At 32.7% G+C, this 23,664-nt stretch overlaps 1 protein-coding gene across 1 annotated transcript; it reads right to left on the bottom strand.

Moving 5' to 3' along the window:
- Positions 1–798: 798 nt before the first annotated feature.
- On the bottom strand, positions 799–20,918 carry LOC126978797 (band 7 protein AGAP004871). The gene is made up of 7 exons (XM_050827874.1): positions 20,830–20,918; positions 20,422–20,531; positions 13,124–13,196; positions 12,564–12,646; positions 10,483–10,742; positions 5,590–5,770; positions 799–4,352 (listed from the first exon to the last, which is right to left on the bottom strand). Exons 1-7 carry the CDS (start codon positions 20,876–20,878, stop codon positions 4,251–4,253), a joined length of 858 nt encoding a protein of 285 aa, XP_050683831.1. The 5' UTR covers positions 20,879–20,918; the 3' UTR covers positions 799–4,250.
- Positions 20,919–23,664: the final 2,746 nt, after the last annotated feature.

The following is a 23,664-nucleotide window of genomic DNA, read 5'->3' as shown; positions in this document are numbered from 1 at the left end:
TAATTGATTTTGCAGAGTGATACTTCTACACTTGTAATACATATTCTTTGCCTAGCAAGCCTCTATAAAATATTTTAATACTATTATGTATACGTAGAAAGGTATTTGAGACCCTTCTTGTCCTTATTTATTTTTAATTTTGTTTATATCGTATATATGGATGTTATGGTGTATTTATTACCAATTTAATAAACATCTCTAGTCATGTTTCGCTGCTCGTAATTCGAAACATAGTTTCCTTTGGTGTTTGGTGTTATTGTTACTCTTATTGTGTACAATAATAGCTGAGTTGGGTAGAAGTTTTCCTGCTAGCTATGAATAAAGAATATTGATAGAGTTCGATTGCTGGTATCAACCCGATCAACTATTCTGAATACTCCTCGTGATACATGCGTTGAAGATGCAGAGGGAACTCATATCTCTACACAATGTCAAGTATCAATCGATCGATTGATTCCAGCTCTTCGCTCTTCGTTGTATGCGGCCAAAAGGAAAAAGGTGGAACCAGGGAGCTCCCGCACAGAGGTGAGATTTGCGCCTTAAGTTTACAGGGTAATAGTATAGTTTTATAATCCAAATGGATTGTAAACTGCAGTATTGGCTCCTCAATAACTTTCGATCTCCGTGCACGAGGTGAAATGTTTTTTATATGGAAGAGGATTACTATTGTTAGTAATAGTAGTGCGTACGGGTCATGATATTAAGTGATCACTGCCGCCAACATTTTCGAACTAATACAAGTTTACCTAAATAGATCCAATTAAAAAACTAGTAAACTTAAGCAAAAGGAAAACAACATTTAAGTTAATAACATTTATTGTGAGATAGATAGTGACATTCGCTACTTAAATATGTTGTAAGTAACAATAATAAACAAAACACTATTTTGACATAGACACAGTGTTGGAGAACATCGAAATTTAAAACGAAATCTCTGTTTACTATTGTCACAGTCTACTGTGCTATTGTTGACCATTAATACATATTATATTCTTATTGGAACAAAGGCTAATGTAAACTAAAATCTAATTCACTAAATTTAGACTGATACACCAGTGTCAAATCATACGAACGTACTACTAACTTTATAATTATTGCTTTACAAACAGAAAACCAGTTGATATGTTATATTCGTGTATACATTCTTACCATTAACTTTATTATGGGGATATTTTAAATGACTAAAACGAGAGTTCTACTACCAACAATTAAACTTATTATTATAAGCCCATTGAAATACTATACTAATGTCAAAAATTCGCTACCCGCGGGTAATATATAGTAGGGTATGTGCTTTTATTTTTAGCAGCATACCTCCTGTGACAAAGTGGTAAAGTGAATCACCACGATTATGGTTAATAACTGTCTGCCAAGGTCTGTCTATAGTGTACTAGTGATTTATGGCACCATAGGCAGCGAGTTTTTGACGTTAGTATAATGTGAGTAATATATTAAATATACAATAGAGTGAGTAATATAAAGATGTATTAATTACGATATTACGCAAAGATAAGTGTTACAATAGCTTACCTAGAAATCTACTAAAACGTTATTTTGTATTGTGTGATTAACTGTTTAGCTAACATTTAAAAGTATTATTGTTATATAATATATAACACCTATTTTTGGTTCAACATTCTACTAATTTCTACCAAATATTTTTGTTTGAATTGGCTTTTAAAACTTCAAAGACTAGACTAGAAGAGGATTCAAAGTGACTTGAACGAGAGTTTTAAATCTAATTAATAGATATTAGCAATGGTGTAAATAGAATTGGAATACATCAATGTGCATTAAATCTACTTTCTTAACTCTATACATATCTACATTTGAAAGCGTACATCGGAATCGTTTATAGTTATAATTTACTTTTGTATAGACCCCGGCGTGGATCTAGTGTGATATTGTTTTAAAGCAGTCGAAAATTAGATCTCATTGTCGCCAAGCGCTGCACAATAAGTATTCTTCATGCTGTGCAAAATTACAGTTTCCGACTGCGTAAGTTTTGCTCACCTCTCAAGATCCTAACCATGGTCTTAACCTAATAGCAACAAACTTACACTAAGATATATCCATATTTTTTTTAATTTTTAAACATCGTCGAGTTATTGTAGAAAAAACCCTTTTTTAATTAATGAGTAATGTTAAATACACTTAAGCTTAAAGTTGATACAATATGCGCATATTATGATAAGTAGCTTCTCTAGTGCGAGATAACACTCTTATCTAATGAAAAAAGTACATTGAACTATTACTGCAAAATGGCGCTAGTAAATATAAATATAATGCCACATACAGATGCTATTTCATAATACATTTGTAACTATGGGTAATTTTTATCTTTGAGAAAAAATGTTATGAAGAGCAGGAGGTTCATTTGACAGTGATTCGGCCGGCCCATCATGCAGCGCCGCTCAGGAAATTTTGAAAATCTAAAATTCTAAGCGACATCACAATAATGCTAGAACGTTACTACTTGGTACCATGGTACGGTGGTAACCATCTAGCCGTCCGTCCCCTCCAAAAACTGGTAAAATACGGACATTAATTATATTAAAGTTGTAGTCAAGTTAAAGTCTGGGGATAAACTACATGAACGAAATCTACTAAATCGTACCAATCTAAAACATCCTCTTGATTATATTATAGTCTACATTTTAACAGCTTGATATTTATTCAGCATATATGTCACAGTTTCCTACAAAAGTTATGCCTGACACATTTATAATAGTTCATCTTAATATATTATATCGGGAAGATTCACAAAGCTACGGTATATATGTTTAATCAGTAAGTACTTCGCGGCCATTTTAATTATAAATAGTGGTTGCTTCTTCGCAATTCATTCACCACCTAAAAATATTAGTACTCTAAATTATATATTTATGTACTTGTTGCAGCTCTATCGCCTCTATGATAGGGTTTCAGAATCGATATTCGATAATATATTGAACCCGTTGTATCGAATTACCTTCATTACTATAGATATTTTTTGAGCCACCGAGTTGAACAAATTTTTATTTGCCTCCGCATCATACATATCTATAAAATATTAAGTTTAAATACCTACGTTACGCTTAACAATTTAAATACAGCCCACTATAGATGCATACTGCAAAACACTTAGAAGTAATAAACCAAAATCCACCTCAATATGCGTTGGTTGAGCAAGGCATTCAACTGATGGTAAAGAACTCAGGTGTATTGAGATTGAGAATTATTAGACGATAGTACTTTTCTGACTACCGGCATTTCTTTCTTCACCTTGTCAATGATTTGTGGGAGCACAGTACTACTACTAGATAATATCTTGGAGTATTAACCCAAGCTTATTAAAAACTCACCTAGGTAGCAAGTACTCATTGGCATTTACCAACATTTTGCCAACGGCTCTACCAACACCAGCATTCCTACTTTCCGGACTTTCGTTGTTGAGTATTCAAATACATTATGATATAAAATTAACTATCAACTTAAAAAGAGAGAATTTCTCGCAGTAGAATTAATGCGCTAGGCGTCATATATATATTTTCTCCACTACTTCCGTTTCGCAACAACTACTTCCATATTTCACTGCATAACTATAAACAAAACTGGCGGTCGGTTCCGCTTAGCCAAACAGTCTACCAGCCGCCCCTCGCATCAAAGCTTATTTATTTGACAAAAATTCCAAAGAGAATATTAACTTGGCAAGCCTTTCTGGCAAAAGGGGAAAGTTTAAAGATAAAATATATACTTGTTGAACGCTTAGTGCCAATCTTGAAAACTAATAATAAATTTCCTATTTAATCTTGCTTTAAATAAAAATAGAAAGCGTTGAGATAAAAACTATAAAACTGAATTTAAGTGTTTGGGATTTCCAGTATCGTATCATTTTAAATAAACATTTTAAAGCTTTCAAAATAAGTACTACTACTAATATAAATAACAAGAATACTAAATAATATTCATCAATCATATATTATTAATGTAATTTTTGTTAAACGAAAGTAATATCGTTTTATGAACATCATGTACCCACTGAATCTATGCCTCAAGCAAACTCTATAACAGGAATGGCTTTGTCATTTTATATTTAAATAGATGACATTTCACTGTTAAATCAGTTTTCAGCAAGTGATTCAATGGACAATTTGTAAGCATCTGGGGTTAAATAACAAATTGACATAAGATGATTTAAATTAAAAAATCATAATACAAATCTATTATTAAGACTGATCAATAAATGAATGAATCATTTTTTGTTTAATTTAAGACTGATCCTTTCTTTCTTTCAAGAAGTAGGTAAGAAGATCAATTGGTAGTGGAAAAACAATCGTCGAGTTCTTCTCAGCCGAAATCGTATTCAGTGTCTGCAAAATAAATGTGTTGGAATTGTTCAATGATAATATTAACAATAAATATATTTGAGAAGATAATTATTGAAAAGAGGAGGACCGATCCATAAATCTAAACATATTCAAAACTTGTTAAGTACTGTAGTAATATTTGTTTATAAATTACTGATGACACATCGAACAATTGCTCGATGCTATTTTAACCTTAAACCATTGATCAGTACCAATATAAAGATTGTAGATTGTACTTTTGCAGTTTTGAAAATTTCTTTATAAAAAGTTAAATGATCAGATTTGGATATGGATTAGATTTATGATAAGAAGCAAAGACATTCAGCTAATGGCTTCCACTATAGTGCGGAGCCACTAAGGATTATTGAAACGACAAAATCTTAAAAACATCTTGATCGAACTCGTTATATCGAGTCATAAGTTTTCATTTCAGTAGGCAAATAATATCACTAGTAACGGCGACAAAATATACAAATAGTGTGTATATGCTACCGACCAAATCCGATTTTAGGACAAACTAGTTTATCCTAGGCCAAACCAGTTCATCCTAGGCCAAACCAGTTCATCCTGTGGGGTATAGGATTAACCGGTGCAGACTAGGTTAAACTAGTTTCTCCTATAGCCCCAGTTCAGCCTAGGCTCAACGGGTTTATCCTAAAATGAATAAGTACACTTTAGGATAAACTGGTTTGGCCTAGTCTATACTAGTTCTGCATATAATTAGGAAGCGTTATTAATTGAATGAATGTATGTCATTTATTTTTACATGGGCTACTCTGATGGCATTTGGAATTGCAGAGAACGATTTTTTCTTGCAATAGCAGTTCATAGCACAGCTGCACATTATAAAACCTTGCGCTGATCCAACTGAATGTTTTGTGGCTGCAGTCTTTAGGGATATTTCAATACATTATCTCATAGTCAAAAGTAACTAGTTTGTCTTAAAGTTGGGTTTGGCCGGTAAGTAGTAGTTACTTGGACGCAGAAACATGTAGATACCAATCAGCTTTTGGTATTGTAAATCATAATAAATTGTGGTTTTTAATTATTATCCAATTTAAAACTTAAATAGGAGCTGTAGATTAAAATGCCTTCCAAGAATCAAGACAATCAATGACGTTATAGAACGTCATTGAAGACAATACATTAATCGACCAGAGTTATACCAATAGCACTATTAAGGAAGACTGAGAGCACTGAATGGTAGTTAAAATATAAATTTGCTTGCATGTATGCGTACCTGCAAGTAGCGGAGTTGGAGTGCGGCAGGGCTGTCACCAATAACTTCAGAGGCCTCGCGTAATGCTCGTGAGGCCTTCTGTTCACCTTCGGCGGCAATTACCTTGGCCCGAGCCTCTCTAGCCGCTTCTGCTTCAGCTGCCATAGCACGTTGCAGTTGCACAGGCAGGCGGACGTCCTTACTTAAATATTTAATGAACGTTTAATAATTTTGATAGGCGTCAGACCGTTCTCCTGGAGATACCATAAAAAAAAGGAGCTAGTTACTTTATGACCTTTCGCTGATAATGAAATCTTTTAATGTGCATTTTACCTATCAAAGTACAAAAAATTCAATTTATTGTAATTTTTTTAACAACGCAGACGCAGGTTATAGTATGGTCTGTTCTACGAGCCTAAGCCTGAGATATACAAGTCGGCCTTACCCCACAATATGTATTTCATATCCATAATACGATATTGTAGTCTGTCTAAAAGTTTATTATTCTATACGAAAATTTTCTACTAAAAAACTGGTACTGCTAACTCATAGATATGTATATATTGATGTATAATATTCTCATTTGTACAACTAAAAATATTTCATATCTATATCAGATTTGAACTTCTATTTTTATTCACTTTGTCGATAAGTCACATCGTGTCGATGACCGGCATATACTAGCCAGCCATAAAACAAACAGATACAAATGACAACTATTGATTTTTAGTGTTAGTTAGTATTGTATGACCTTCCTCATATACATAAATTTTCTATAACCACCACAATATTGCTTGGAGTAAACTCGTTAGCGACTAGGTCAGTTAGAGTGTTTGTTATGTGAATCTTATAATATTTGAACACTTGTTCTAGCAAGTTGTACTTACAAGGCATAATTTGAGATAAAATGCAACATTCTTTGTTAGTTCGTTAGTATGACAATTTACACGATTATTTTGGTGTTTGTTGATTGGGCATATTGTAGATGGGATTCGATAATGACTTGCGTGCGTGAAACCGCAACCAATGCTTGTGTAACTCAGTCGCCTCCTATAAAACGGTTATGTATTTGAAAATAGATGCCGAATTGTGAGTTCTCATTAAATACTGTACAGTAAAGTTACAATTAATGAAATAAACAAAAATAGAACGCATATGTGTTTCTTATACTTTCATGACTTAACCACAAAACATTTTAACCCGAAATTCATAGGATTTGCTAAAGATATACGATATGCGTATAGGAATTTAAGGGGGCAAAGTTATGTGTAGAATAAAGTAATCTTAATAGCCTATTCATTAACTAATTAAAATATTATCTAACTACAAACAAATGTTAATCAAGGTCGTGAAAGCCACAAGCCCACGACGTGGGTTATAAAAAGACATATAGACAATTATTTTTAAAATCGTAGAGTTGGTGGTAGTGTGTTGTTATAGACAGAGGGTATATATTTATACTATAGTCACACAGATATAAAAGTAACGAGACACCCGAATGTTGGAAAAATAGAAAAAGTAACTTAAATTGATATAATATTTTTATTAAACCTTTTTAAATTATTCTCCATCATCCTGTCAAAAAAATTTCATAAGTCTGAACCGTCTGGTTGAATCTAATAGGGTCACTCTATTTGGCGGGTTTTATAAATAAATCAATGATATGACTGGGCTACTACTATATCGGGAATACTAAGCGGAACTATTACTAGCCACTGCAGACTAATCAAACATCTACATACGATAGAACTCACTGAGTCTCCGAGATGGAAATTGTGTCGAAAAGAAAATGATTACACAACAACGATCCAGGGAGGACATGAACACTCAATAGAATTCTTAACTACCTCTAAATCCAGGCACATTATTACTTCATATACCTGGAGGCAGTAGATCTGGAGGTGATGCTGTAACGTGGATTGGGCAAAGGATACAAATAAGGATTGTGTCCAAGGACAACTATCCTCTTAGATCACACAATAAAAATAAAACCTAAGGCTCCAATGTTCAACACAAATATTATTATTCGTTATAAACGTATTTGTACGTGTGCAAACATAGTAAGGATATTCACTGATATCTATATATTTGTTTTCACCAGTATTTTTAATGTTACTTCAGGGAATATTTACGCATGATATTATTCTTTCAATAAAATTTTTATCAAATAAAAACAGCACGACCAATTTGTAGCATAAACATTGATTATCAAAACTTTGCTGTTTAAACAGCGCAAGGCTCCATATTCAGTCTTCGCAATATTATTAACAGGTTAAGTTCGTGGTTTGATGTTTAGATGTCTGAAAAATTTCATCACATACATAAATATCTTTACTTGGATCCATCCTTTAGGATGAACATGCATAAATCAATGCTTATTTTAAGCCTTGGCTGTCTAAGCAACCCATATTTTTTAATATGTTATAGTAGTTCTTTGTTGAATCATTGATTTTTCGCTGATTTCTTACTTTTATTTAAATATATCATAGAATAAATTACAGGTGTTATGGATATTCGCATCCGCATCCGCATATGCGGAACATTTACATTAACTCAGACATCCGTATCCGTATCCGCATCCGCATCCGCATCAATTGATACGGATCTATTACGGTTGCGGATCTGCAAGAAGTAAAGACCTGCAAAGAAAGTGGGCGGGCCTAGAGTGGCATGTGTCTCGTGCATGTTTGCTAGTCTTGCTTTCTTCGTTTGTTGACCAATACACATTTGTGACAAGATCCTGCAGGTTTTGTTTGTTTTGTTTTGGTTACCAGCGTGACTCGCATTGCGAATCAATTACGTACAGTGTTTGTTAACCGTGCTCGTTAACTATATGTACCTACCTATATTAGGAGAAAAAGATACAATTTCCACCACCAATAAAAAGTAGTATTTGGATATATTTTAAAGTGGACAAAAATGATATGGAGAAATCTGAATGCAAAATATATAATTCCCCAATTGTTAAATTTAATTACTAAAAATCTTTCTTTAGGTTTTTTAAATACAAGTATTATTAGATATATTACTTTTTTTATGTTTTTTAATCTAAAACTATTAAATTATTTTAGCTTTGTTTGTTACTAACAAACAAAACATTTAATAAAAACAAAAAAATTGGAACGATTATCATTTAATCATGGACTTAAAATCTAAATATCTTTAAAACGATAAGATGTGAACATCTAATCATCCGCATCCGTATCCGCAGATGTCAGAATATTTGCATTCGCAACAACTCTAGAGAAGTCTAGCTTGATATCACAGAAATTCGGTTCAGTGAGTCCAATTGTTGACGGGAATAGATAAGCAAATTCAATAACATTAACTATCAAACTTCATTGTTTCAATGCAAACCTTATTGATATAAACTTAGTTCTTATCTAAAGTTTCTATTCACCTGTTTGTTTCTGCCAAACGTCGGTAAACGTTTCGTTTTGTTGTTATAACACGACATCTTTGGCATTATCCGTGATTATAAAAATGTATGTAATCCGCCGGCGTTAATGGTCTTTCTTATGATTTCAGAATGTGAATACTTGCTACAGCCAAGTAGGTCAATCTGTCGCTTTAATAATATATGATTATATAAATAAAAATTGAGACAAAATAATACGTTTTAAGAAGTAAAGGACTTTGGTGTTAATAAATGTAGGCTCACTCTATTCTGAGTCATAAAACTTTTTCTGGCGCAGTTTCCCCTTTGTATTACAAACTGCTATGATTGTTTATTTGAAAGCCATACAAAATTATTCTTTAAGTATAATGGTTATAGTTATTGACTTAAATTCAAAAAGTATATACAATTTAATATATTAAATTAAAATTAACCAGCATCATTATGAATGCCACAGAATGCCAATGAATTCGTACGGTCATTGCGTTATAGAATTTTAGTTATTATATAAAATTATTTAACGGACTTCAATTATTATACGAATATATACTTAAACAATATATTTGTATATTGATAGGGGTTTGTTCTGTGAATCTATATTGAAGTTTCTTCTGGAACACAGGATATGTAACAAAAATAACACATTATAGCATCATGAAAAATTACTTCAATTCAATTGTACTTCAATTGTTCGCTTTGATGTCACTGCTTGTGGCAGCGACATGGGGCGGGTCATCCCCTTCACTAAAATGTGGTTGAGGGAGGCGATGGCTGGCTCATGCGACATGCTCGTGAACGGGCGCTGCTTGTGGTGGCAGGATGATCCTGTTGCCGGAGGCTCGGCTTAAGATTCTTAAAAGTTATTATATATATTTAAATATATATATTTTATATATAATCCCTTATAAAATGCACACAGAATACCTTTATTTATTTACGTTATGTGTGCATGATGCAGCTGCTGTGTACTCAATAACTTTTGTTTTGTGTTAATTTACATTAATACACACTTTTTTGACTTACTCGTGTAAGGCATTGACTATTTGACGTTTGAGTATGTTTGTTGCATCACTTTACTAATTATATTGTAATTGAAATTATTTGTAAAACAATGAAAATGTAATCTTGATTTAAAGAGTGTCAATAAGTTTCTTGCTACTTCTTTTCATTAGCTCAACCCTTTACGAAGTAGCGGTAGATTCAGCAAGAAAAAATATTTTTTTTTGAGATTCATAAGTGTCATTTCCGTGACCTACATGAATAAAGTGAATTTGATTTTTTTTCCTATTAAATATTAAACTCAGGTTTGTATCAACTGAAATGAAATTAAAACAAACAGAAGTGCAATAAAGGATATGTTTTAATAAATTCATATCTAATATCATCACCGATTCCTCTGGTAAAAACTCACAAACACCGAAAAATATAGAAAACCTCGATCATTCAATTCGATTTTTTATACAATTTACTCGAGAATGTATCATTTATATACTATATATACCATTATAGATACTTACATTTCGACGCGTTCGACTTTGATGCCCCAAGCCTCTGTTGCTTCGTCCAGAGAGATCTGCATATTTCCGGAAATTGTCTCGCGTTCGCTCAGTATCTCATGCAACGGCCTTGTGCCCATCGTGTTGCGAAGAGTTGTCTGTGCGAGGAGTCGTGTAGAATGATGAGCATTTTCCACGTTGGCGATAGAGATTGTAGCATTATGTACACGATAGTACACAACAGCATCGACTGACACCGTCACGGAGTCCTTTGTAAGAACCTGTTTAAATGTTATTTATATTTGAAAATAAAAAAGAGATAAAAATTTGGTTCAAATAATCTAATTTAATCTGTTTAAAAAAAATCGTGGTTTGATAAATTTTATGTCTATGAGATTTCGTTTGTGGGGCGATCTAACTATTGATCAGATTTTATTCACAAGTAGTGAAATTACTAAACGTAAAATATGTAACATGACCTATCTGCTTGTGCTAGGTTTCTAGAACTAACGGGAATATACAACATACACAGATGGCATCTCAAATAAAGTTCGTGTACACATTTTTTTAAGCTATTGCATAGCTTCTATCGCGGGCCTTGAGCGTGGGGACTGAATCCAGAAATTCCGTAACGAAAATAACCTAACACTTACTTACTAGATGTATATAGATATTTCGGCACACTTTTACAGTTGCCGTGGAACAGCGGTTATCACATATGCTCGTTGTGCAGAAGGTCCCAGGTTCATGGGTAAATCTTGATTTTTTTTAATTTCTTTATTTTTTTTATCAGTTTTTTTTAAATTTTAATATTATGACAAGCGTTTTTATTTAGTTTCACCTATCCCGTTGTCTGTCTGTAATCAAATCTTGCAAGTTAAATTTTACTCAGTTCCCGTTTGCTTTTTTTAAAATTAATTTTATTAAAAAAAAGTTCCGCCACCGTTAAGACATTAGATGTAAAGTCTTATTTGCCCAGTGATTTCACTAGCTACGGCGCCCTTCAGACGGAAACACAGTAATGTTATAATTACATTAATTAAGTAAAAAGCTGTAACTCTGAGATTACAAAAATATATTTTATTTTATTTAAGCGACAGACAGATAAAAACCAACTATGGTATGCATTTATTTTAACTGGCTTGCCAAACATTACAATTCAACATTATTGCGCATCATATCAAACCACAAAAACAATATCTTACCAATAATAATGGTTAATCTCTTACTTACTAATCATAAATTATAGTTTAAATTTAGAGGTACTGTTTCTATTTTAATACTTCAAGGTCTAGGTTTAGCCCGAATAATAAAACATGACAGGCGAAATGGCTTGAGAATTAAGCCGCCTATAATATGGATTAAATATTTATCGTGCTTGTTATATCAGAGGAGGACTTAAGTTCAACGGATAAGCCTCTCCTCGGCAACACTCTGCTTAATGCCTCGTCTAGCATTAGAATACTCGAGAGTATTGAGTGTGAGTATATATCTTGAGTGGTCATCTGGTAAGCAAAGTCAAATTTTCTGAAACTGGGGCAACAATAGAGCAGGGTAAGGCGGTCACATTCTCGCTCTAAAAGGCGAACTTTTCATGTAATGCATGGTGTTATCATAATTTTTTAACCATTTGTGAAGCCTGCATCGCAAACCAGTTCGAACTTCAGGGATTCGCAGTGTTTCCACGACGATACTTTACATATTATGTTGTAATTGAAATGATTTGTAAAACAATGAAGCTGTAAATGTTGATTTAAGAGAGTGGCAATGAGTTGCCAGTTCTTCTAATTAAAGCTAAACCTTTTCCGAAGTGGTGGTTATTTAAAAAGAAAAGAAAACTTTTTACATTCATAATTGTTATTTCTTTGACATGATTTGATTTGATTTGATTTGATTTGATTTGATATGATTTGATTTGATTTGATACGATATGGGTTCAAAAACAGCGCATACTCACATACCCATCTAGAAGGTCGTCATCGTTCCTGTGATTTCTCTGATGATGCAAGAGAGTGTAAGTGGAAGTGATCACTTAATATACGTACATTATACCGTATGCTCATAAGTCCTTCTCTTCCATACAAAATAGTGAAAATACCTACCTCTTGAGGTGGCACATCGTAAGTGCGCGTACGCAGATCTACTCGCGCATAAGAGTCAATGCAAGGAAGGATGAAGAATATTCCTGAAAATAAGGTAAGTAAATATTCACATGAATACTGCAATGTATTGTTCTTTATTTTATTTATTTATTTATTCAAAAGAAACAAACGGTCACATTCATATATTGTTTACATAAGCAGGATATTACCTAAATCTAGTCTATCTATATTAAATCATTATAGAGATGAAAATTAGTAATGTACAACTAATAATTATTATATTTGGTTATAGGTTATTAAATGATGCTAATAATCTATACAAGAATAGGTCTTAGTGTCAAATTTCGTTCTTAACACGATGACCTTAACTAACCTTTAAACCTTTTAACCTTTTAAGACCTTACTTATTTTAAAGTAATTGTGAACAGAAAAAATTGGGAATACACTTAATAATAATATAATATATATTTATATAGAACAGTATAAACGCAACTTGAACAAAATTAAATATTATTATGGTTTTGGCTGTATTCAATATTTTATAAGTTTTTTTCACTTACCAGGACCCTTAGCGCCTCCAGATAGCAATCTGCCCAAACGGAATATAACTGCACGTTCATATTCTTGTACAACCTAGAAATGACTCATGTTTTGTAGAAAATCAAAGCCATTCATATAATTGCTGATATACATATTATATAAATCAGGACCATATCCTCAACGGACCGGACTCCAGATATAACGGACCTTATTTGTCATGGTCCGACATACTTGTTTGATTTTCTCCATTCGCCTGAATTGACCTAGCTCCTTTTCAATATATCCTCGTTCTGAACGTGGGATGTTCGCCTAGGTAAACCTTTACCAACAAGTCCTTTACATCTGCCTTACAAATTTTTGCAGTCAATCTATTTACATTCTTCCTCTCTATAGGTTTAAATAGAAGAGGGCCAAACGGGGAAGAGACTCAGTGATGTGGAGTCATAGCAGAGGCAACCGCACATGAACATCAGCCACATCAAGGGTCAGGAGATGCATCAAGAGGCAATAAATTTGTGGAATGCCAGATGTCAACATGATGGGCGTGGAATTTTGCATTTTGACTGAAAGTTTGGTGTTGAAATTCGGCTGCTGGTATCATCCCGAACAACTCCTCAGAGCACTCCTCGTGATTAATGCGATAGAAAATGCAAAGAGAACCCATATCTCTACGCAAAGCCGATTGGAGATGACTTGATCGTCGATGATTCGAGCCGCTCTTCATTGTATGCGGTCAAATGGAAGAGGCCGGATCGACCGTCCAGAGGTGGGAACAGTACCTACTCCTTGTGAGGCCGAATTTGCACCTTATATTTTTGCAGGCGGTGGCTTGTAGTGGCCTAACTGAATACACCAAACTTATTACAGGCCAGTTTGGCCTTCTCTTCCAAGTGAAACTTAAAGGACTAATCTTAAATAGAAGGCACACAGGGAGAAAGGGATATTTTTACGCAGTGAACGCACAAATTTGTATCTTTTTAGGGTAAAATTGGGCTATTTATTATTTTGTCAGCCCTATTCCGAGATATTGCAAATTATAGTCTATAGTCATATGGTGGCTTCTTACAACCTCCTAGCATTTTCTTCTCAATAACTGCTACTACCTCTTCTTTTACTCCAAATTGCTCTCCAATGTTACTATATTTTAATCTGTCTCTCAAATTCTTTCCACATATACTTACTAAAGAAAGCTGTCAGTATTCATTTTAATATGCTTTGATTCTTCTCTTGTAATACCCAATATTTACTACCGTAAGTAAGCTTCATTTACAAGCTTAAATTCTTAAAACATAATAATATATAACATTACTTGTATTGTTAATTCAGTGCTTAAGGGTTAATATTGGTATGACCAATATATAAACTTTAATATTCTTACAAATTTAAAAATTAATTTAATATAAAATAAGTTTCTTCAACGTTGGTTGGGGAATATAGTTTTATCGCAAATGATGAATTATAAGATTTTATTAACTGACTGACATTAATTATGGGACGGGGTTTTGAGACTTCTGATCAAAAAACGCGACAAGTATGCAATCTCTCAAAAAATGCTAAAAACGCAGTTTTCTGTTTATTTGTTATGTTGTATTCTAAAGTTGTAAACATTAAAAATTAAATGGCAGACGACATAAAAAAAACCTACCACGACAACATTCGAACACACCTACATACACATGGAATGATAAAAAAGTAATAACTATAGCTACAAATACAATCCAATGAAAATAATGTAAATTAAACATTTTCTTACTATACACCAAATTTTAATTTTCTAATTGCCAAGATGTATTGTTTATGATTACAATAAAAAACGAGCACAGCTATCTTTTTCGTTGTTGAGCCTAGAAAAGAACCAGTCTACACAATGCCGGTTTCAGAACTCTGGAGGCCTCGGGGCAACAAAGGACAAGAGGCCCCGGCTTGGCCCTAAATTATTTTCCAAATAATGTGTACACGAGTTTTTCAATTCAAATTTTATTGTGAAATCAAGCATAGATTCTTTTAATTGAAAAAAAGAATTAACTGAAATTAAATTTTAGCGTCAACGCACGGAACCTTCCGAAATTTATTCGCCAAAATGTCTTTGATGATTTAAAATTCAGTTCCTAAAAAATGTCAAAGGAAAAGTTACTAGTCTGAAATTTGAAATTTTTTAACCGAAGTCTATTGTGGGGGCCCCTCTTTTCTGGAGGCCCCGGGTCTCTAGCCCCGGTTGCCCTCCCTTAAATACGGCCCTGTCTATAACGTATACAAATGAAATCAGTGCAAATCAAACTTAGAATATTAATTAACATTAGATGAGTTTATTTGTTTTTTCTACTTTCGCGCCTCAACTATACTAGTCATGAAATTCCACACATTCCTTGTGTAGACATAGAATTCATTTTATCCCGAAACTTTTAAAATTTGCGATTTAATTCGAACGAAATCGTAGGCAGTATATAGTAATTGTATGGATCCTATAAACGATGACATGACCTAACTACTTACCAATTTGAATTAAAGGATATTAAATATTAAAGGATAGACAGATAGATATATAGACAAAACTTTTCCATGGTGTAACACAAAAGGTGTAAGTTGGTTAAAAAACGTTTATTTTTCATTCATCATCATCAGCCGGAAGACGTCCACTACTGGACAAAGGCCTCCCCCAAAGATTTCCACGACGATCGGTACTGCGCTGCCTTCATCCAACGTATTATTTGCCAGGCGATCTTGACCAGATCGTCGGTCTAACTTGTGGGGGGCCTACCAACACTGCGTCTTCCGGTACGTGGTCTCATTTCGAGGACTTTACTGCCCCAACGGCCATCTGTCCATCTAGCTATGTGCCCTGCCCATTGCCAGTTCAGTTTCGCAATCGTTTGGACTGTGTCGGTTACTTTGGTTCTCACACGGGCTACGGATCTCCTCATTTCTCATTCGATCTCGCAGGGAAATTCCGAGCATAGCCCTCTCCATTGCCCTCTGAGCGACCATGAGCTTTCTCATAAGGCCCATGGTTAGCGACCACGTCTGCGTACCGTAAGTCATTTGTAAAATGTTACTACACACAGAGGCTACAGATTGGTATAGTAGTACAGATAAGTTGATTGTTCAATTTTTTCTTTTTGTCCTCCTTCTGGATGAAAAGAGCTATGGTAAAAAAACGTATAGCATTGTTAATGATTTGTTTTTATTAATAGCATCTTCCAGTTAAGATAAACTCATTATCGGTTTTATAAATAGGTACTATAAGGGCAGCATCCCAGATTAAAAACAAAACTACTGAAACTACTTTGTTTGGAATTTTACTTAGTTAGCGGGTAAAAATAAGAAAATTTTATTCCTTCCAAACTAAAGCCAGATCGCTAGCAAGCTATTTTAAATATATTAAAATCATGACATTTTATATGTTCTATATATACTTACGAAATTCTTAATTATTATAAGTCAAGAAACTCTTAAACTGATGTCGATAGGTCGCTACTAAGGGCTTTTCATGAGCCTTTTATCCTCAGCCCTTTTAAAAATCATTTAGCTTTAGTATTCAAGTGATATAAAAATGTACTTACAGTTTATTTGGAATAAAATTTTAATTAGCTAATAGAAATCGAGGCTGTTTTTGAATTTAAAATATAAAGCCAGTGAACGCATATAAAAAAGCTTAATCATGAAAACGTCACTTAGGAAAATTATTGCGAGTACTGCGCTAAATAAGAATAGAGTTTTAACATGAGGTGGTTTATACTAATTAATTGCACACGTTCTGTTTAACAAATTTGAAATTAATTAAAAGTTTAAGAGCTTTTATTTCGATGGTTGGCAACGTAAGCCTGTTTTTTTTCGGTCAAACGGCCGTCTATTCAGCAAAATGTTGCAGAGTCAATTCTCGGTAGAGTATGGCATAAAAAAACTCAGCGGGCTCTTTCTTAGTAAAAATATGGATACAATATAATATCGTACATCAAACATCTATTATTAAAGAGCCTAAGGGTGTTCAGTTCATTCCCAGTCTGTGGTATTTAAACGTTTTTGAACAATTCTTGCTTTGTGCATATTCTGGGATCATACGTACAGTTTTACGTGAAAGTATTTTACGCTTTAAGAAAATAACGCAAGGAGAAAATGTTTCCACTGCAGGCGTAGTTTTGGTGTAAGTAGCTAGATTTTGGAGTTTCAACGATTTCATTTCCAATTTAAATAGCATACACTGTGAAAAAAAAATCACAAGGCTAATTCTCGAAATGACTCTCAATCTCGTGGTCTAATTTACATAATATGTTAATAATTATAATTGTTAGTTCTGGCTCAGAACAGCAAAAGAAGTCAAATATCACAAGCCTATATTGAATGAAAACGAACTGAGTATAACAATTTCATTCGAATAATAAATTATTGATTTTAAGGTCGTACGAAGTTCGCCAGGTCAGCTAATGTGTAAATCGACATTATATCGTACTTTTAAAATGGAATAATATAAATTGAATAATAGCGCGTACATCTTCCTTAAAGGCCGGCAACGCTCCTGTGATTCCTCTGGTGTTGCAAGAGAATGTGGGCGGCGGTGACCACTTAACAATAGGTACCCTCGTTTGTCCTCCTTTTCCATAAAAAAAATAGTTTAAAAAACTCCTTTAAAGTTTATTCGCGCCTTACGTGGAATATAGTCGAGCCGACTTTACCCGAACAAGCGTTATGTAAGTGAGCGTGGTGGCTCAGTCTAATTTAACACTTATTAAATTAAAAGTTTACCACGTCTCATTTTGATAAAATATATAGACGCTAAGACAATTTCAATAAATGTAACATTTTACGTCATGAACACATACATACACATTTGTGCCATAATACTAAAGTGGTTTTAGATAAAACTAGTGACCGGAAGCTATACGAAAGGATGCAACATTTTAAGCGCAGGCAAATTCCCTTCCGTTTAGTTTAAATCGATATGTTTGGCTCCGACCGTTGACAATCATTGTAAAAGTTACTCTTTCCGAGATACAAAAAGCTTTTCTCATCAGTAAAATTTTTTCCAATATCATTTCCTGAGAGAATAATGTTACTGCTTTTATTCTTTTTCATTTGAATCATAAATACGCCGTACTCTTTTATTTTTGAGAACATTAATATCTTTACGTTTTTATTTTATTCGCTTTGACGAAGGATTAGAATGATGTAGAATAAATTAATATTTGAATATTTAAAGATCGCTGAAAGTAAAATGTTAATAGTCTTGGGAAGAGCATTTTCACTTGGCTATTTTAAATCTTATTTTGGAGAGGGTATGAGCCGGACCGTCGCGATCGTAATATTTTACATTATGTAATATAAAGCACTTACCTAGATTTCATGGCAGCTGACGCTTGGCAAAAATTTTCTACTTGAAGAAAACTTATGAGAGCATTAAAAATACTCAGCTTATTTATGATGACATAAAGGATGTCCCAAAGTTATGGGACATGAAGGGAAAGTACCTTAAATATCGAAGATAGGCTATTTTACTGAAAGAAGACTTTATGTTATTTTTAAAAGTTAGTAATTCTGCATTCAAAGATTTTCTAATAATTACTTGCCTCGTCTGGGAATCGAACCGACTCAAATATAAAATAAACACCCCTAATTTAATGATGCCAATCGAAAGAATGGCTAAAAACTAATAACTCTTCTTAAGTAACATAGTATTTAAAAAGAAAGGAACAACGTAAAAGGCCGGCCAGATCCCCGGACCTTACACCATTAGATTTCTTCTTTTGGGGATATGTGGAAGATATGCTATACATAAAGCGGTACGAGAACGTGGGCGAGTTACAAACAGAATTGTGCCATATCATATCAAGTATTCACCAAAAAATTATAAGAAAATCAACAGGCAGCGGACTCATTAAAAGATTGGCGACTTGCGTAAGACAAGAGAGATCACATTTTGAGCATTTAATTAATTAATTTACAAAAAAATACCCACTTAATTGACTACTTTCTTTTAAAATACTATGTTACTTAAGAAGAGATATTAGTTTTTGGCCATTCTTTCGATTGGCATCATAAGAGTAGGGGTGTTTTTTTATGTTTAAGTTGATTTGATTCCCAGACGAGGCAAGAAATTTTTAGAAAATCTTTGAATGCAGAATTACTAACTTTTAAAAATAACATAAAGTCTTCTTCCAGTAAAAAAGCCTATCTTCGATATTTAAGGTACTTTCCCACCATGTCCCATAACTTTGGGACAGCCTGTATAAACACCTACTGCTATAATTGCTTCAACTTATAAGTATTCTTAAATAACTTTTATTGAATAATTATTTTAAAATTTCATTAGTTAAATTAATTATATAAACCTTTATTACAAGTAAATATACATGAAAGCACATATGATTAATTATCAAAGTCAATAAAACAACAGGCTGTAAGTTTAATATGTTCACTAAGGTATGTATGGTTATGGGTATACTTTTATTTTTTCTAACATGGATGAATGATTAGTTCTAAACTCTAAATTAAACAAAATGACACGTTTGTTGAAAATATGCGAACAAATGAAATCCCACAAAAACTAGTTGCAAATATATATATTGGGTAAATTACACATACAACATACTTATGCATTACTAAAAATTTATCATATATCAATACGTAAAGCGAAAACTTTGTACCCCCTTTAAAAAACAAGAAGAAGAAGTGCATAATCCTATTTTTTTATATAAAATGCCTATCATTAATAAATTAAATTAATTAAACTAAATATTACACACACTTCTGCTTGAACGACACAAAACATACACAGACATACATTATAGAGGTATATTCTGACAAATACACATTTATAAAGTTCAAACTTAAAAATTAAATGAATTATGTTGGAATTTCGACCTCAAAGCGACCACTAGTATATTATCATAATACTACATTACAACGCAAAAAAAAGAATTAAATTTTATATCTGATGACGATATAAAATGCTTAGATAAATACGCTTTTGTGCTGAGCATTAAAATGTTAATACAGAATTATATTAAAAGTAGTAAAATTTTAATTTACAAAATAACTACTCTCCGTACATAGTATGTAATGGAGCATAAAAATAAACACCCTATAAAATTTAAAATTTTATGTAGCATACAGATAATATTTATTGCATATTTAGCTCAGCTTAAATGAAACTATGTAAAGAGAAACCTATACCCAAGTACTATATGTGCCAAAGTATAAAAAATCTAGGATAACATTGCAACATTTAGCAACAGCGTAAGCATAAACAACTTCCCTTAATATAGAAACGAATTGATAAAGGTAAATTAAATATAATTACAGGAAAAAATTTAAAAAACATTACCTTAAAGCAGATAAACAGGGAGAAAGGCATGGTGACTATCACCAATATCCACGAAAGGACCACCAAAATTTTACCGCATGTTTTCGATTCGGAATCATGATCATCATTGGCTGAAACATTTACAGAGTTGACTATTGTGTTTTAAAAAAAAAAATAGAAACAATTAAAATTATTACTTGAGGTTATTATCGGATATAAATGTTGTCGGCTGGACATTTCTAAAACAGTACTCATTTCGAATGTAAAGTCGCTTAAAATAATTACGATAAACGTAATACAGCGAAGGCAATTTATCGACGACTGGCACACATAATATGCTACAAGTCTATATCTGAATAAAAAATTCATATGAGAATTGACTAGGCGCTGTGTAATAAAATATGGTTTATGACGTAGTGCGATACTTACGTGCAGATTCGGCTACCACCATAGTGGTTGAGTCTGAGTAGCGCGCCATAACTGCAGAAGATTCGGGAACGACCGCTCGGCACAACAGTCGGGAGGTAACTGCCAGGAGGCTGCGACCGTCATAGAGTAAGTGGTTCCCGTATTTTAGAACGTTTGCTATGCAAAGTGAGTTTTAATGCCTTCTCTATCATGCTCAAAGCAAATGTTACCCATGTGTTTGCTTATATGCAATTCTCTCAGTACAAGGTTTATGAATGAATTTACAAACGAATTTGTTTGTATATTACATATCTATGTAGCGTTTCTCGACATAATGTGCATAGAATCGATCCGGGGGCGCTTATTACGTGACTCAACACGAACCTAATTGCCTCATCACAGTTTTAATTAGAGGCTACGCAAATGACAGTGTACTGCTTGTGTCTGTCTTTAATGTCTGAACAATAGCTTTTAAGTATGTTTTACCTTTGTTAGGTTAAAGATATTTATTTCTCATTAAAAACATAATATTGTCACTTACATGAGAACATAAAAATATGTTGTAATAATTTATCCGCCGTTCTTTAGATGTTCAGTACAGACATATACATTATAGTACTTATTCTTCTTCACAAAATTTGTGATTACACACTTTTACAAGTCACTGTCACATAACAAACAATTTCAGACGTGTTTTATAAAAACTTTGTAACAATATAGTCTGATATCTCACGTTTAAATGTTTTTAGCGACTTAATCTTTTTGAGAGATGAAGGTAGACTATTAAAAAGTTGTTTCGAAATTTTAGCTGAACTTATTTCTTTCTTTAATTATTATTTAATTATTCCTTGTTTATATATAAGTAAAAATAGTATTAATGATAGTAGTTGCTTGAATAATTCGCAATACATGAACTTTCATTTTATGTTGTTAACGCATTTTCAACTGGGTAGAAGTCAGATCATTTTCGGTTTTATTAAGACTTTATTACAATTAACGGCATTCTACAGTCTAAGTAAAAAAGTGAGTATTTATAAGCATTAAAGTGATCCCCGGTGCGTTTCGCTTAACCTAAAAAAATCTACCTATTTAAAGTTAGAAATTAAATAAATTAAAACAAGTTTCTACTATTTTCTTTCAAATATGACTATTATTACCAAATTCGAGAGGCTTAGCAAAAAAATACAACAAAAATAACAAAAAATTCGTTATCTTTTTTTGATTGCCACTTCTGCGTGAAAGGATGTTCTTTGATGGCGAAATTGCGGCGTTCCCACCACGCCGAGTTTGGGTAAGTGATAATATCTTTACTTTGCCGGAACAAAGGATCAAGTAAAGCTTAGTGGGGAAATGGCCAACTTTTGACGTCACGTAGGTTATCTTATGTTTCCGAAGATTTATTTTGATGTAATGAAAGTTTACTATTTATTTGGTTATCTTATCAAGTTCGAAATAATTTTGTACGATAGTAGTATTTTCCCTTTACGTATATACTTTATATAAACCTTAAATCAGAGAGCGAAAACGATATTTTATTATAATATCCTGAAGGTAGTGTTCAGATGCGGAATAGCTTATAGGTATGCCAATTAATTCGTGAAATGTACCAACTATTTTATTTGAAATTTAAGAGCATTTATCAATTAAGGGGTCAATCCCCAAAAAAAAAAAGCGATTTTGTTTTTTGTTAATTTTTTAATCATAAGATTTTGTTTTTTTTTCAAAGAATGCATACCAATGCATTACCAATTTAATGTTATAGACACCAGTCTATAACATTAAATTGCCTATACAATAACTTAAATTTATGAGGGTGTTTTCTCATAAAGAGAATTCAATTGGCAAAATAAAAAGGCAATTTTGTTTTTTTTTTATTCCTAAAATTTGCATTTTTTCAAATATATACTTAATAAAACTATAGATATCGACTCATAAAAGAATAAGATGCTCAAAACCAAGTCAGGGGGATGTGAGAAGAGAAAAGAACAAGTCCTACCTAATTTGTTTAAATATTTTTGTTTCTCTGTCTGTTTGTACGAGCTAATCTCTGTAACATACCCGATCAAGATCTTAGATACTTTTCATCGCGGAAAATTAAAGAGAAACCGTGGGATGATTAAAAACCTATAGTAACTTATATAGCGTAGAACACAACAACTTATGTATATAATTTAAAAAAAAATTGGCTTATTGATACCTTATATTGTCGGTCACCTGTTAGATACTTTTGATACATAAAATTAACGAGCTCCCGTGGTATAGTTAAAAAACTGGAGTAACTTATATAGCTTAGCGCACAACCACTTATTAACAGAATTTAATAAAATTTCGCAGGTAAATACCTTATATTGCCGGTCAATTACATCTTGGATACTTTTTATCCCAAATATTTTTTATAAGTACTATGGGTTTAGTCATGTTTGTACGCGGCCGAAGTCACGTATATCAGCTAGTAATGCATCAGTGTATAGAACATTAAATGCCCTATACTATAACGTAAATTTTATTCCACAAAAATTATCCATTTTGGACCGACATAAGAAATTTAAATAGAGTCACATTCAGAAAATTTATTTCACCATGAAAAATTCTGTAAATTTAAAAATCCTGCTGCATTATCTACTTTTGGAAGAAAAATTTGCTTTTCATATTATGTACCTCAATGAACTAAACTATGTTTGAAGTTGATAAAATATAACAATTTTTGTTTAATGTCATAAATCATAATCCTCTTAATTCAGACGTCACTAAAAGAACGAAACGTTGCGATCTTATCAAAAGCTCGGAGACAACAGATAGATTAACAATCTTATGAGACCTAATCTAAATCTTATATCTTACCATAAAAATAATTTT

This window comes from Leptidea sinapis, chromosome Z, assembly GCF_905404315.1.
Source record: "Leptidea sinapis chromosome Z, ilLepSina1.1, whole genome shotgun sequence".
NCBI lineage: Eukaryota > Metazoa > Arthropoda > Insecta > Lepidoptera > Pieridae > Leptidea > Leptidea sinapis.
Note: the sequence above shows the minus strand (reverse complement) of the source record. Positions and strands in the feature narration are given on the sequence as shown.